Source organism: Pundamilia nyererei, unplaced genomic scaffold (genome assembly GCF_000239375.1).
Source record: "Pundamilia nyererei isolate P.nyererei 1_Seehausen unplaced genomic scaffold, PunNye1.0 scaffold00109, whole genome shotgun sequence".
NCBI classification, from domain to species: domain Eukaryota; kingdom Metazoa; phylum Chordata; class Actinopteri; order Cichliformes; family Cichlidae; genus Pundamilia; species Pundamilia nyererei.
The window spans coordinates 267,926-281,060 of record NW_005187510.1 but is presented as its reverse complement, the minus strand read 5'-3'; the positions used below and the strand labels follow the sequence as shown (position 1 = coordinate 281,060).

Below are 13,135 nucleotides of genomic sequence, written 5' to 3'. Positions count from 1 at the left end.
TAAAATAATGGCAGCAAGAATGCGAGCTGCTGTCAAGGCCAAAGGAGGCTATAGGAAATATTATATTCTTCGATTATTATGTGTGAATAAGGACTGTTATTTCAGTTTGTTATTTGCTTAATAAGTAACAATATCATTTTTGGTTATAAACGCATTTTTGTTTGCATTTTCTTGTCTTTATGACATTATTATTAGGCCTGTTAGTTTGTTAAGATTGTTACTCCAACTGCTCAGTGCCCTGAGGTACTGGTCCCGATCAGTGTTGGTCAAGTTACTTGAAAAAGTAATCAGTAACTAATTACTGATTACGTCCCCAAAAAAGAAATCCCGTTACTTTACTGATTACTTATTTTCAAAAGTAATTAATTACTTAGTTACTTAGTTACTTTTTAAAAACACGATTTACAACCTGAATAGGTGATAAAGCGATAGATCTTTCAGCCCAATTCTACTTTTTCTACATAATCCATCATACAAAATGTAATCAAATGGAAAAGTCTCTTTTTTTAACTTGTTTTATCAGTTTTAGTCTTTTAACTTTATGCATCAAGCAAAAATTTAATTATATGCAACATTCTCTGACTTGAATAAATTAGTTTAACATTTAAACCTATTTTCTACACATTCCAGCACATAAAATAAAATAGTTTTTGTGTTTACACTCACTCTTTCAAATAGATGCAAGTAAAACACAGCAGAAAATAAATAAAGTCAAAGACTAAGCGGTCCTGTTGCTCTATTGCTCTAAAAAGTAATCAGATTACAGTAACGTGTTACTTGTAACGCATTACTGCCCATCTCTGGTCCCGATAGATTGCAACCTCCTGATGGACTGCAGCCCCCTGCAGTAATCTTCCTTGCCCGTCTGTGTCCTGGGTGTATACAGGTGTGCAGAAATGGAGAAAGATGTAAGAAAGATATCATCTTACTTGTAATGCAATAACCAATTTTAGAGTTTTGTGGTCAAGTTTATGACGAGCCATGTTTAACTGACAAAAGCTAAACAAGGGGTTTGTGGTCATTGTTAGGTTTCATGACGGGTAGCAGGCATCGATTTATATTTAAGGCAATGATGATTAGATTTCCTTTTTATAGTAGCTTTATACTCTCAAGGGGTTAGAAATCAGACATATGCCTTGTGAAACATCTGCTCTAACCCGCCCAGCTTCGACAGGTAAATGCTACTTATATAATAATCGGACATGGGGGCTAGAATAAGCTTTAATACATCACAAGAAAACATTTTAAAAGTTGATTCGTGATTTTACACTAATTTCTGGGTCTTTGTTGCTGTGTGCCATATTAGCTTACGGTAGATGCCCACAGTTTGCCTCACCACTGAAACATGCGTGTGCGGGGATGCCCCATTACCTCATGAGAATGACGGGTTATTGTTTATCTTGTTAACAGTCTTTATCTGCTTTATATACATCTATAACTATACTTATTTCATGTAATACCATAATTTAGAAGAACAAATGGTTGATATCTGACTTTATTGGGCGCATTTAAAAAGATTTCACTCACACATTGAAAAGATTTCTCTGTTAGGCTACCCTGCTAGCAGCCTCAGCAGGCTAACCACAAACCAAAACCTACTTGCACGAAGTTGCATCATTTCATGCTATCGGCCTCGATGCTACAGTGCAAAATATAAGTAATTTAGATTTGATCGTGTCTTTTTTGTTAGTAAATCATTAGGACATGTTTTGGATTTCAAGGGGAAAATAAAAAGTCCGAGGTTTAGTGAAGGTCGCATCTGCGTGAAAATAAAGAAGGAAATCTTTAACTTAGTGTTTAGCAGCATCTCTAATGTTACTGTCTCATCACAATCACATAAAACACAAAAGTGTAACAGAATAATGTCGACAGCAATACAAACATTACAGAGAAACCCCTCTGAACCTGCATGGAAACCCCGAGTTAAAGTGCGCATGCGCAGGGGCTTTTCCCAAACTACGGTTTATCAGTCGGCGTTAGTACGAGCGCGTCTCACAAGGACAGTATCACAAACTGGCGAAAGATGGATAGCACTGACCCTCTGCCACTGTCTCCTTTTATTAACAACAGCTTTGCAAAGACGAAAGAAGGAAGCTTGTTAAATCAGGTGAGATTATTTAGAGCTTTCTGCTTCAATAACGGGCGGGATGTCATGTCTGAAATCTGAGTATGCCTCTCTTCTAAGTTATCATGTCCTATTGTAGAATACCATGTATTTCATTTCACTATTTGTAATGTGGGGGAAATACTTTTAAAGTAGTTTTGCTTAAGTTTAAAACTTCTTTGGGATGTAGCACGGTTTCCGTGTTTTGTTCGTGAAGAAAGAAAATTCTCATCGACTTGTTGTAGGGAAGACGTCACGTGACCTAGATATAATACACAGGTGGCCTGTCCGGGTGGGATGTGGTTTGCAGACGAAAAAACCGCCCACTTAGTTGCCTCTGCAGAAAAACACGTTTTCATTTTAAAAGACGTCATGTCATCCATACTCATATTTTTTTAATGTATTTTTTTGTGCCCCCTCCCTCCAGGTGATGCCATCTAAAACCTCCACCGTGGCCACCGTGATCCAAGTGGTGCAAAGAGCGGTGCAGAAGAGCTGCATAAGGGCCTGTCAGCTGCTCTGCCTGCCTTTTGACCCTGTGATGTGTGAAAAAGTCACATGTTGCTCAGGTAAAAAACAAAAACAAAACCGAACAAAAATGACTTTATTGGAGGTAGATTTTACATTTATTCTTTACATAACTATAATTGCATGAATACATCTGTTTATTTGTGTTTTGTCGTTATAATCACGATGAACTTTCAGTTTGTCTGTGTAAGCTGGAAAGATAATGTGTCATTAGTAAAAAAGTAACCTTCCCTCTCTTATTGCCTTTACAGCTAAAATTCATCAGCCCAAGGAGAATAAAAACATTCAAGGTAACATTTTAACTTTATATGTTCAATAAAACGTTGGCTTCCTTAAATCTTTTTTGGTAAAATCTTTTGCTTCCCCTTTTCCCCATCTTTATGTTTTCCATTACTTATTTTTCACGAGCCTGGAGGCGTACTGCATTGCGGTTCATTACACATATTAATTGTATGCGTGATGGAAGTTTTTCTTTTGACGTTCGCCGCACATTCAGGAACTTAAAACTGTGACATCACTATGGATCAACAACTTCTCATTTTCTCTTCCCTTTTCTCCTGCTTTCCCCATCACACAGCAATGGCCCTTCAGAGTCCGCCGTCAACAATACTGATCGTCAACATCAGCAACTCCACGTTGATTGACTGCGTCATTGGAAACGGCACCCATACAGTGGCCGAGTGTCAGCCTCTCATGCAGGAAACTGAGCGCCACATGAAAGGTGTGTAACAGCAAAGCCTGGCCAGCTGAACATCTCTTTAAAATACGCTATGCCGACTGCACTCATGTGAAGTGCAAGCTTTTAATTTGAGTTGTGTTACAGGTCAGATGAGGTTTAGCTGCTACGGTGGGAAACAGGAGTCAGCACAGGATGCTGCTTTGCCACCACTTCCTCCATCAGAAGAGCATCCGAGTGTCAGCATCCACAGCTCCCACGTCAGCTACACCATCATTGGAGACAACAACAGCATGCATGTTGATTTGAGCCAGCCGTCCAGCTAAAACGGAAGATTCACAAGTGTGCCACATGTACACACACATGCAGACTCAAGAAACACTGTAGCCACGATTATAACTTCAGCTTAGTATCAGGGCAAACATTTTCAGTCTGGAGGTGAGAGGTAACAATGTCTTTGCTAATCAAAAACTCTGCCAGATAAGCAGTTTATTATTATAAAACACAAAAAAGAGCTGTTTTGTGGGCATTTTGACCATCATGACTGTCGATTTTTCGCTCTGGTCTCTTTTAGTTGACATGAGGGAAAGCTTTTTGTTTGTTATGTAAATGTTCTAATCGGGGGCAATCATGGCTCAAGAGTTGGGAGTTTGCCTTGTAATCGGAAGGTTGCCGGTTCGAGCCCCAGCTTGGACAGTCTCGGTCGTTGTGTCCTTGAGCAAGACACTTCACTCGTTGCCTCCTGGTGGTGGTCAGAGGGCCCGGTGGTGCCAGTGTCCGGCAGCCTCGCTTCTGTCAGTGTGCCCCAGGGTGTCTGTGGCTACAATGTAGCTTGCCATCACCAGTGTGTGACTGGGTGGATGACTGGATGTGTAAAGTGCTTTGGGGTCCTTAGGGACTAGTAAAGCGCTATACAAATACAGGCCATTTACCAAATGTTATCTTATGTCTGTCACGTCATGATATGGGCTTGGGTTAAAATGTATGGCCTATGGTCATTAAAAGTAGACTATTTAGTAGTGTTTATTACCAGAGGTAATTTTGATTTCCTGTGTCTCTATATTTGATATTGCTTAATATAAAATAACTGTGACTTTGTTATGTACATAAAACTGAGTAAGAGGACTATGAATGAATGAGTTTTAACTGTTGTAACGGTAACTGCTATTATATTTATAATAAAGACTTCACATACTGCATTAGTGTTTGTTTTTATTCAGATGATCATGTCAATGACATTCGGCAGCACTATCAAAAAGTCATTTCTTCTTTTTCCTTCTTTCCTTCTTGTTCCCTTTCTTGCCTTTCTCAGCTTTTTTAAAACCGCAGAGTCCTCGGCGTACGATGCAGCCTCTCCACCAGGCCTGCAGCTGCACAGAAACAGGGATTCAGTTCAGTTGTATTTATACAGCGGCAAATCAAAACAACAGTCACCCCAAGGTGCTTTATATCGTAAGTTAGACTGTACAATAATACATACAGCAAAAACCAACAGTCATATGACCCACTATGAGCAAGCACTTTGGCAACAGTGGAAAGGGAAAACTCCCTTTTAACAGGAAGAAACCTCCAGCAGAACCAGACTCAGAGAGGGGCAGCCGTCTGCCGTGGTTGGGAATAATTATGCCGCAGTCCATGTTCATTCTGCCTGCTGAATACCCTCGTATTCCTTAGCGTTGTTCTTGAATACGAGAACAACCGAACTTAAAGAGCATGAACTGTGTTGGATACTGTTACCTTGGTGGCAGCTCTGATCTGTGCCTGCTGTTGGTACAGTTTCTCTTGCTCCTCCCTGTCCTCCATCACCATCTGCTCCATCTCCTTGAACTGAAATCAGGAAGTAATTGACATTCACTTAATAACGAACTAATTAGCATCTGCATCTGTTCAGCACCGTGAGTCGCCAACCTTCATTTTCATGTCCTCCAGCCTGTCTAAGTTCAGGTCCTTTTTGAAGCACATGTTGTGGAGCTGCTTGCTCTTCTCCTGCACCATCTGCTCTGTGTGCTTCTGCAGCTCATGCAGCAGCTGCTGCAGCTCCTGATCAGCAACAGTGCAAAGTTAGGTTCACCATATTATCAGCAATCAAATTAATGAGATAAACAGTCTTCTGGAGAATGACAAACACAAAAAGATCAGCTACTTGATAAAGATGAGCCCAAACCACAGAAACTATGAATCCATACAAGCGACAAACCAGGAAAGAACTTTTTAGTTTTAGAGAAACTGAAAGGACACACACACACACACACACACACACACACACACACACACACACACACACACACACACACACACACACACACAAAACTGAGCACAGTGTTGGTTTAGTTAAATCTCCTGATGGCTTATGAATCCAATCACATGGCGAATTCAAGTTATTCAAGCTGCTTTAGCCTTGACACAGTTCATCTCAAAGCTGCTTTGCAACCCAACTCCGCCGCCGCGTCTCTGTGATAGTATTTCTGACTTTATCTATAACAAATGTCATATTTGTTGTCATCGATGCCTACCCTGTTCTGTGCTAGCGACTTCCTTGTGCTCTCCATGGATACAGATAAAATACCAGGGAAAAAATTACAGCAGATGGAAATCTTCTTTTGAATATCGAGCGATCTCAAGTGAACTGCTCCAAAGCTAATTTAATTAATTTCAATTTAGTTTTATTTATGTAGCACCAAATCCCAACACAGTTGCCTGAAGGTGCTTTATACAGTATGGTAAAGACCCCACAATAATACAGAGAAAACCCCAACAACTACATGACCGCCCATGAGCACGCACTTGGCAAAAGTGGGAAGGAAAAACTCCTTTTTGAAGTACAGCTAAACTACTCACAGCCTCTAAGCCGCACAGCTGCACAACGCTGCATATAGTATTACTTCACCAACCTCATGCTGCCTCAGCAGGAATTTCTGAGACTCCTCGTGAACTCTCACCTCCTCCTTCAACTGTTTCTTCAGCAGCTGAGACAGGATGAGCCAATGAAGGTGATTATTTAGTCATTAAACATTTGACTTTAAATCTAAAATGTAGAGCCGAGCGTGTCTTATATTTGGACCTACCTCCAGCTGCCCTTGCAGCAGTGCCTCAGCCTGACTGGTCTCACTCTGGATCTTCCTGAGCTGCAGCCCAGTGTCGTTCTCCTTAATGTTCTCTTTGCTTCTCATCTTTAACAAATGATCTTTCTTGTTTGCTTCATGGTGTATGACCTGCAGATACAGGTCCGGATGGAGACCAAGTAGTGGGATTACTGAACTCTTATTTTTTCGACCCTTACAGCTATTCATTCACAGTTGTTCCCTATGGTTCAGTTTCTTACCTGCAGTTTGAGAGTTTTCTGTTGGAGCTCCTCTTGTTGTTTCAGAAGAGTCTGTCTTCTCTTGTCCACTTGTTTCATTTCCTCCCTGAAAGGAGAGTGACTTACATTATAGATGCTGATTATTTCTCCATGTGTTTTTTCTCCTTGTCCTCTATTTAGAACACCCCCTTCTTTTTTACCACCAAGGTCAGGATTACTGGCAAATCATTCAAAGAAGAACCTTTTCATGTTCGCATCCCTTCTCCTCTGCTCGACTTCCTCCACAGCCTGCAGCAGAGAGCTAAAACACTGTTTCTCCTCCAGCTCCAAATGTAGCTTGGACATCAGCCGTGAGATGTATTCACTGCAGTGAGATGAATTATTGAGAATAAATAATGGCTTTGTTTATTTGTTTGTTTTCAGTGCGTTCTGTGCTTCTTACCAATCCCTTGTCAACTTCCTGAGCTTGGCTTTCTCCTGCACCACACACACACACACACACACACACACACACACACACACACACACAGTCTTTCAGTCATGTAATAATGCCCAAAACACAGTTTTTCACAACACTGCTAGATCAAAGCAGCAGGCAGCTGTTGACAGATGTTATCGTGGTAATACTGTGAAGTCACCTGTGCAGGTCTTTCCCTGCGTATCCGCATTGCGAGAATATGTCCCAGTATTTCCAGCTGGTGTGAACAGTCCTCCAGTACTGCTACCAGTCTCAGACTCTGAATCCTGGATAAACACATCCTGTAGAAAATGAAGGCATCGATGAACAGATAGATTCAAAGTTACACTCTTAAAGATGGGTTATTTTTAGCTGTCTAAGAGCTTGCTTGCGGAAATAAACCACAAGCTCTTTGAACCTCGGAGACATTGGCACTGGTGTCTGAAGGCTAAACGTTCGGCTCGGCGCTAGCTAACATTTCCGCTTCACGACAAAGAACATGGCAGGGGTACCAGGCAAAAACTGTGGCTTACTTCTCTCTTTCTCGCTTTGTGAATACCAGTAACCATTTCTAACACGAAACCAGAGCCGGAGATAAAGTTCAGGCTTTATGTTACTATGGTAACAATGCCACTTTTTTCCCCTTGTAACTTTATTGACAGAGTAAAACATTTACAGACCTGTTTAACACTCCTTTTGTTAACTTCAAATGATGTATTCATTAATAAATAAAATCTAAAGGAACAACTTGTTTTTCCCCGGTCAATCAGGCATTATAAAAGATTATAACATACAAAATTATACAAAATATACACAATTCCCTTCTTCTGATTGTCTATTTACAACACCATTACTACTACTACTACTATTATTGTTGTTGTTGTTGTGTTTTATGATTTGGTGTTTTATAGTTAAAAAGAAATTGAATTCTTTTCGTTAGTAACCCTCATGGGTATCAAATTATGATCCAGGACTGAATAAAGACTTCCTACCAACTCTATTAGACACTTGGAGACACTTGAAAAAACAAGGCATTATGTTTTTGGATACTTTAAAATAAAAGATGGATACATAAATGATGAGGATAAATAAATGATGAGGCTGTGGTCAGCTATTGCATTACAGTTTATTGTTTATACTTGTCATTTGTTGCACTCTCTGCAGGGAGTTACAGCTTGAAGGTAATACAGACTGAAGGTACAAGCTACACTGTAGTACATGCATGATGCTGTCTGTCACACCGAGAGGTTTCTTCTGAAGACTTCGCAGCCCTCCTGTTCTTCACACATGGACAATTTCCCTCTCAGCTCTACAGCAGTCTCATTGTCAGCACTGTCATCTTTGAGGCAACACACCTGAACGTTAGAACAAACCCTTTGAAATGATGTATGTACAGTAACAGCAGACGACTGTTCAACAGATGAGAGCGATAACAAAAGGCATCTTTTAAGGCAAAATATGAAAAGACGTGGAATGCGATGAAGTGTAAAATAAACATCCAGGCTATGAGGAAGTTATATCTCTCTGCCAGTGAGACTATGAATGACAAAAAAGAAATCATAAAGGCATTGTATTAACATTAACTCTGAGTGACTGAAAGCTGGGCAGCGTGCTGTTATTTTATGTATTATGATTCATCTTTGCAAACATACAGAAACAAATCATTAACTTGATTCATGGGAATCAGTTTAAGGTATGTTTTGAAAAGATGCTGTAATGGACATATTTCAGGTAAAATACTTAAAGGCAAATCTGAACCATCTGGGTCATAGTAATGTCTGAAATTATTATTATTATTATTATTATTATTATTGTTACAGTCCTAAAATTGTGTTTTTCCTCAATCAGCCTCTGAGTAGGAGTGAGGGGATCGCACATGAACTCAACATCTGTTAGATGTTTTGATTCCCTTTAATCAAATATACTTTGCTTGTGCTTTTGCTTCTGCCTAGAAACAGGTGATGTCATTCAAATGCTTCCATTTCCAAGTCGGGATTTAATGATAGTTGGAGATTTTTGCCTATAGAAGCTCGTCAGGGTGCAAGCGTAACTTCACAACTGATCAAAAGTGGTTCATCACAAAAGTAAGCTGGGATAGATTGTGGTGAGATCATAATTTTAGACTGATTGGAGAATTAATTAATGTTATAACTTGTCTTTTGAAAAAGTTCAAATCAGCTTTATTTATACCACACAAATTAACAAAAAAAGCACCTTAGAGACATCTGTGCATACCAAGTGGTGTGCAGTTTAAGAGATTTTAAAAGGCATTTACCAGTTAATGGTAGGGACTAGAAATCTCAATAACATAGCCTCAGCTGTGTTTTGACCTTTTCCCCCCCTAAAGCACCTTTGATAAGATATTTCTGAGAAAGGCAAAACTAAATAACTGGAGCACCACACTGCTGTCACTTAACCCTGATCTAAACCACCTGCACAGATCTGATTAAGTACATTTATAATATTTATTAGCATTAAACACTGATAAATGTTTTTCTTTGTTTTTCAGAGGTCATTTTGGGCTTATTTTAATCTCTATATTTTTGTTAAAATCCTTGTTTATCATATACTGGGCCTTGATGGAGCCAGATCAACTTTATTCTGATTGGCTGCCCCTCACAAACACAACGTTTGCATGAGCTTTTGACTCCGAGAGATTATTTAGACATAGGCTGGTATCAGTATTTGAAGCGTGGCAATGTTTAATATATTACAACAATCTATAGATGGCAAAAGAAAAAGCATGACAGGAGTGTTTTAAAGAACTTTGATCATTGTCTTTGATCATGAATATTTCATTTTAACAGAGACTGGAGCGCTTGAGGTGGTCTTCCTCCATTAGCAAGACCACTGCATAAATCAATAACTACATCAGGTGACATATTTATTTAAGGAGTTATTATTTGGCACTATAGTCAACATAAAAGCAGGTGATATTTTTCTTTGTGTAGCAACCTTTGGAGGAAAATAAAACGGGTAATTTAGCTTGAATTCCTCAAGGAAGCATGGTTTCAAGAGCGCTGTCAATAGCAGAGAGGAGTGAGAGTCTCCCTGAGCATCATCAGCAAAAGTCTGAACTGAAAACAGAGGGTGACATTTTATCGAGTAATTATTTACTGTACATACATGTAAAAAACTAAATTATAGCCCATACAAAATGTACAGTTTTATCTTCTTTTTGATGACCGTCACTCTTCGTTTACAATACGATCGCTTTTCTGTTTTGTGCTTTTTATGTGAACGCGAGTTTAGGTGGAGCAGACCGTGGCACCATCATGGAGGAAGGAAGTCAGTCCCCTTTGCACTTTGTCTCTGTTGAGTCAAATGCCTGTGTCCACACATTAAAGGTATTTCTGATATATTAATGATATTATTAAAAAAAAAAACACAAAAAAAGACTGGCAGATCTACAGTACTGTCTAGAGAAGCTGATCACGATCGGGACACAGCAGCCAGAAACCTCACTATCCACCACCAAGGTTCTTACAGCCATTCAGGCAGCCTTCTCCGACTCACGTCCACTAATACAGTAAGATCATATCCAGTGTTGTGCCATTGGAGCTGGAAGCAGCCAGAAGGAGAGATACAGAGTTTCAGATTTCACTGATTGTTCGTTCAGAGGGATGGTACTCCTCCCTTCCTTTAGGGGAGGACATGTAGAATGACTGTGTCTTGCGTTTTAAGCGAGCCCTCTTGGTGGCCAGTGACAGACTGTGTTTGCTGGAGGCGATTATGTCACAGATGAACTTCTTGCAGTCCACACAGACCTCCATAGTAGCCCAGTCCTCCGTCAGCTCTGGGGGAAGCTCCAGTTCTTCATGAGACTTTAAAGAGCCATGCTTCGAAAACCTACCGAGACAGAAACAGCAGAGGAGCTCGGCTTGAACGGGAGCGAAACACAACATTGTTTTGATATATTAGCAGTGTGTATTAGCTTTGGTTTCAAATGATCTAAAATGTGCATTCATATCTAACTTAATCCATGGGATATCAATTAAACGTGTTTAAAAACAAAAAAACACATGAAACAACTCATCCTGAAAAGACTTAATGAAAAGTTCAGTCATGCATGATAATACAGGTAAATTAAATCCAAACTTCATGATTGTCTTGCTGCTTTTCTGATAAGGACGCTGAATGATTTGGTAAAGTTTGACAATCAGCCAAGCAGTTTCTGATGTGGTAGTTGCAATTTTATCCACTAGATGTCAGCAACACCCAACAAATCTTCTGACTGAAGAGGACACGCTGTACCAAGCAGTAGTAGCTACAATGAACAAGGCCTTTACTTTGCATTGTGTGTGCAGTTTGTGATGACGAACACGAGATGTATGATCTCCTCCTTTTGATTGTTGCACTGCTATTTCTAGTTTGAATAGTGTTGTTCATAGCTCTTACTTAGACATAGTCTTCTGGATGCTGTGGCGCTGTGGGTTACTGGAGGACTTGTCAGTTTTAGCAGCTGCTGCTGTTGTCGCTGCCCCAGGAGCTTTTCTGGGACCTTTAGATGCTCCTTTTGCAGGTTCTTTCAAAGCGGGGGATGCAGCAGCCCCTCCTGGTTTAGATGGACCTGGGGCTCCAGCCACTGACAGTCCTTGTCCTACAGAAGCCATGGCACTTATTCTCTCCCTGGGGAGAGTGTTGGTGGAGCCAATGGAGTAGATGGGCAAGCTGGAATAAGGTTTGGATGGCAGCCGCATCTGTCAGAGATGGAAGGCATGTATGAAAGAGATAAAACTTCCTCACAATGCATATGGAAGCACAGTAATGATGCAAAACAAGAGAGAAGAGTGTCATCAGTTTGAATTTGGTTGATTGGGAAGTAATTAGCCAAAGATCAGTGACCACCATTTGCCACATTAGGAAGTATCTTACACTATTTACTTATTTATTTTAAAGAGGTCCACTTTATTGTCACCAGCACAAAGATGTGATACTGCAGAAGAGGACTTATTTATCCCACGTGCCTTACCTTTTTGCAGCACTGTGCGCACACAGGCCTGCAAAGAGACGATTGACAGAAGTTACAGGAGAAGGAATAAACGAAAGCAGCCATAGATCCTTAAATAATTATAAACAGAAGAGTATTAATGAAAAAGATGAAGATAATCATCTGAAATTGTTTACTTTTTGCAGAACTGGCAGGTGTAGGACCAGGTGAAGAAGGAAAACCTTTTGGCTCGACAACAGAAGCAAAGCTGCAACAGAAATATAGAGATCGCAGTAAATATAAAGAAGGTATTTGGAACCAAAAAAACATTTTTCTCAGGATAAAAGTTATACTGTTTCCCTAACCCACTTATGGTGTTATAATTTAACTGTGCTCATTTAGAAAGAGTAAGTAATCCCTGTTTATTAAAGAGAGATTACTTCTTTATAATAGAATTAGCCTAGGCAATAAAAAGATGCATTACCTTCCCCTTCTTCATGGCATTGTAGATGTCTTTGTACTGCTGGAACTTCTCCAGCTCTGCCTTCACCAGCACCTGTCTGATGTGCATCACTTCCTCCACCGTCAGAGACAGACACTCCACAGGAAAACAAAACTCCTCCTGCAGCAACAACAAGAATTATACGCACAGCAGTCAGTGGACCCAGCAGACTCAAAACACAGGACTCAGTGTTTTTCATTCAGCACACACATGCACAACTCTCCTGCACCTTTAAGAGCACCGAGAGTGGGTCCGGGCTACAATTGGGTCATAAAAATATCCTCCTTGTTCAGTGAAAGAAACGGCAGCTCAGAGTAGAATCGTGATGTGGGAAAAACAGTGAACACTTTTTTCCTGCAGCAGTGCCGAGAAATAGTGTTCACAAAGCGTGCAATGATTGTCTTCAAGAACTGGCTAAAAAAAGAGAATTTCTTTTTATATTTGTTATCCAGCTGGAAGCAGCCATCAGAACGTGATACACTCATAAGGGCATAAGGGTCAGACATGGTCAGCAACAATACTCAGGCAGGCTGTGGCATTAAAACAATGCTCAGTTGGTCCTAAGGGGCAAAATGTGTGCCAAGAAAATATCCCCCAAACCATTACACCATCAGCAGGCTTAAGTATTTATACAGAC

The 13,135-nt window shown here is 40.2% G+C and overlaps 2 protein-coding genes across 8 annotated transcripts in view; both read right to left on the bottom strand.

Moving 5' to 3' along the window:
* Window positions 1-4,502: 4,502 nt before the first annotated feature.
* Window positions 4,503-7,685, bottom strand: drc9 (dynein regulatory complex subunit 9). Its single transcript, XM_005741259.1, has 10 exons — window positions 7,600-7,685; window positions 7,248-7,368; window positions 7,052-7,086; window positions 6,851-6,973; window positions 6,631-6,715; window positions 6,374-6,520; window positions 6,200-6,274; window positions 5,217-5,348; window positions 5,046-5,135; window positions 4,503-4,678 (listed from the first exon to the last, which is right to left on the bottom strand). Exons 2-10 carry the CDS (start codon window positions 7,365-7,367, stop codon window positions 4,568-4,570), a joined length of 918 nt encoding a protein of 305 aa, XP_005741316.1. The 5' UTR covers window position 7,368; window positions 7,600-7,685; the 3' UTR covers window positions 4,503-4,567.
* A 1,066-nt stretch (window positions 7,686-8,751) lies between these two features.
* Window positions 8,752-13,135, bottom strand: part of LOC102198456 (protein spire homolog 1-like) — a 37,148-nt gene continuing 32,764 nt past the window's right edge. For all 7 annotated transcript variants that reach the window (XM_005741254.1, XM_005741257.1, XM_005741252.1 and 4 more), the window contains 5 exons: window positions 12,481-12,618; window positions 12,194-12,264; window positions 12,039-12,066; window positions 11,465-11,766; window positions 8,752-10,915 (listed from right to left, as the gene is read on the bottom strand). In XM_005741254.1, the coding sequence (XP_005741311.1) occupies window positions 10,660-10,915; window positions 11,465-11,766; window positions 12,039-12,066; window positions 12,194-12,264; window positions 12,481-12,618 (795 nt within the window). In that variant the 3' untranslated portion in view covers window positions 8,752-10,659. The remainder of the gene's footprint in view (window positions 10,916-11,464; window positions 11,767-12,038; window positions 12,067-12,193; window positions 12,265-12,480; window positions 12,619-13,135) is intronic.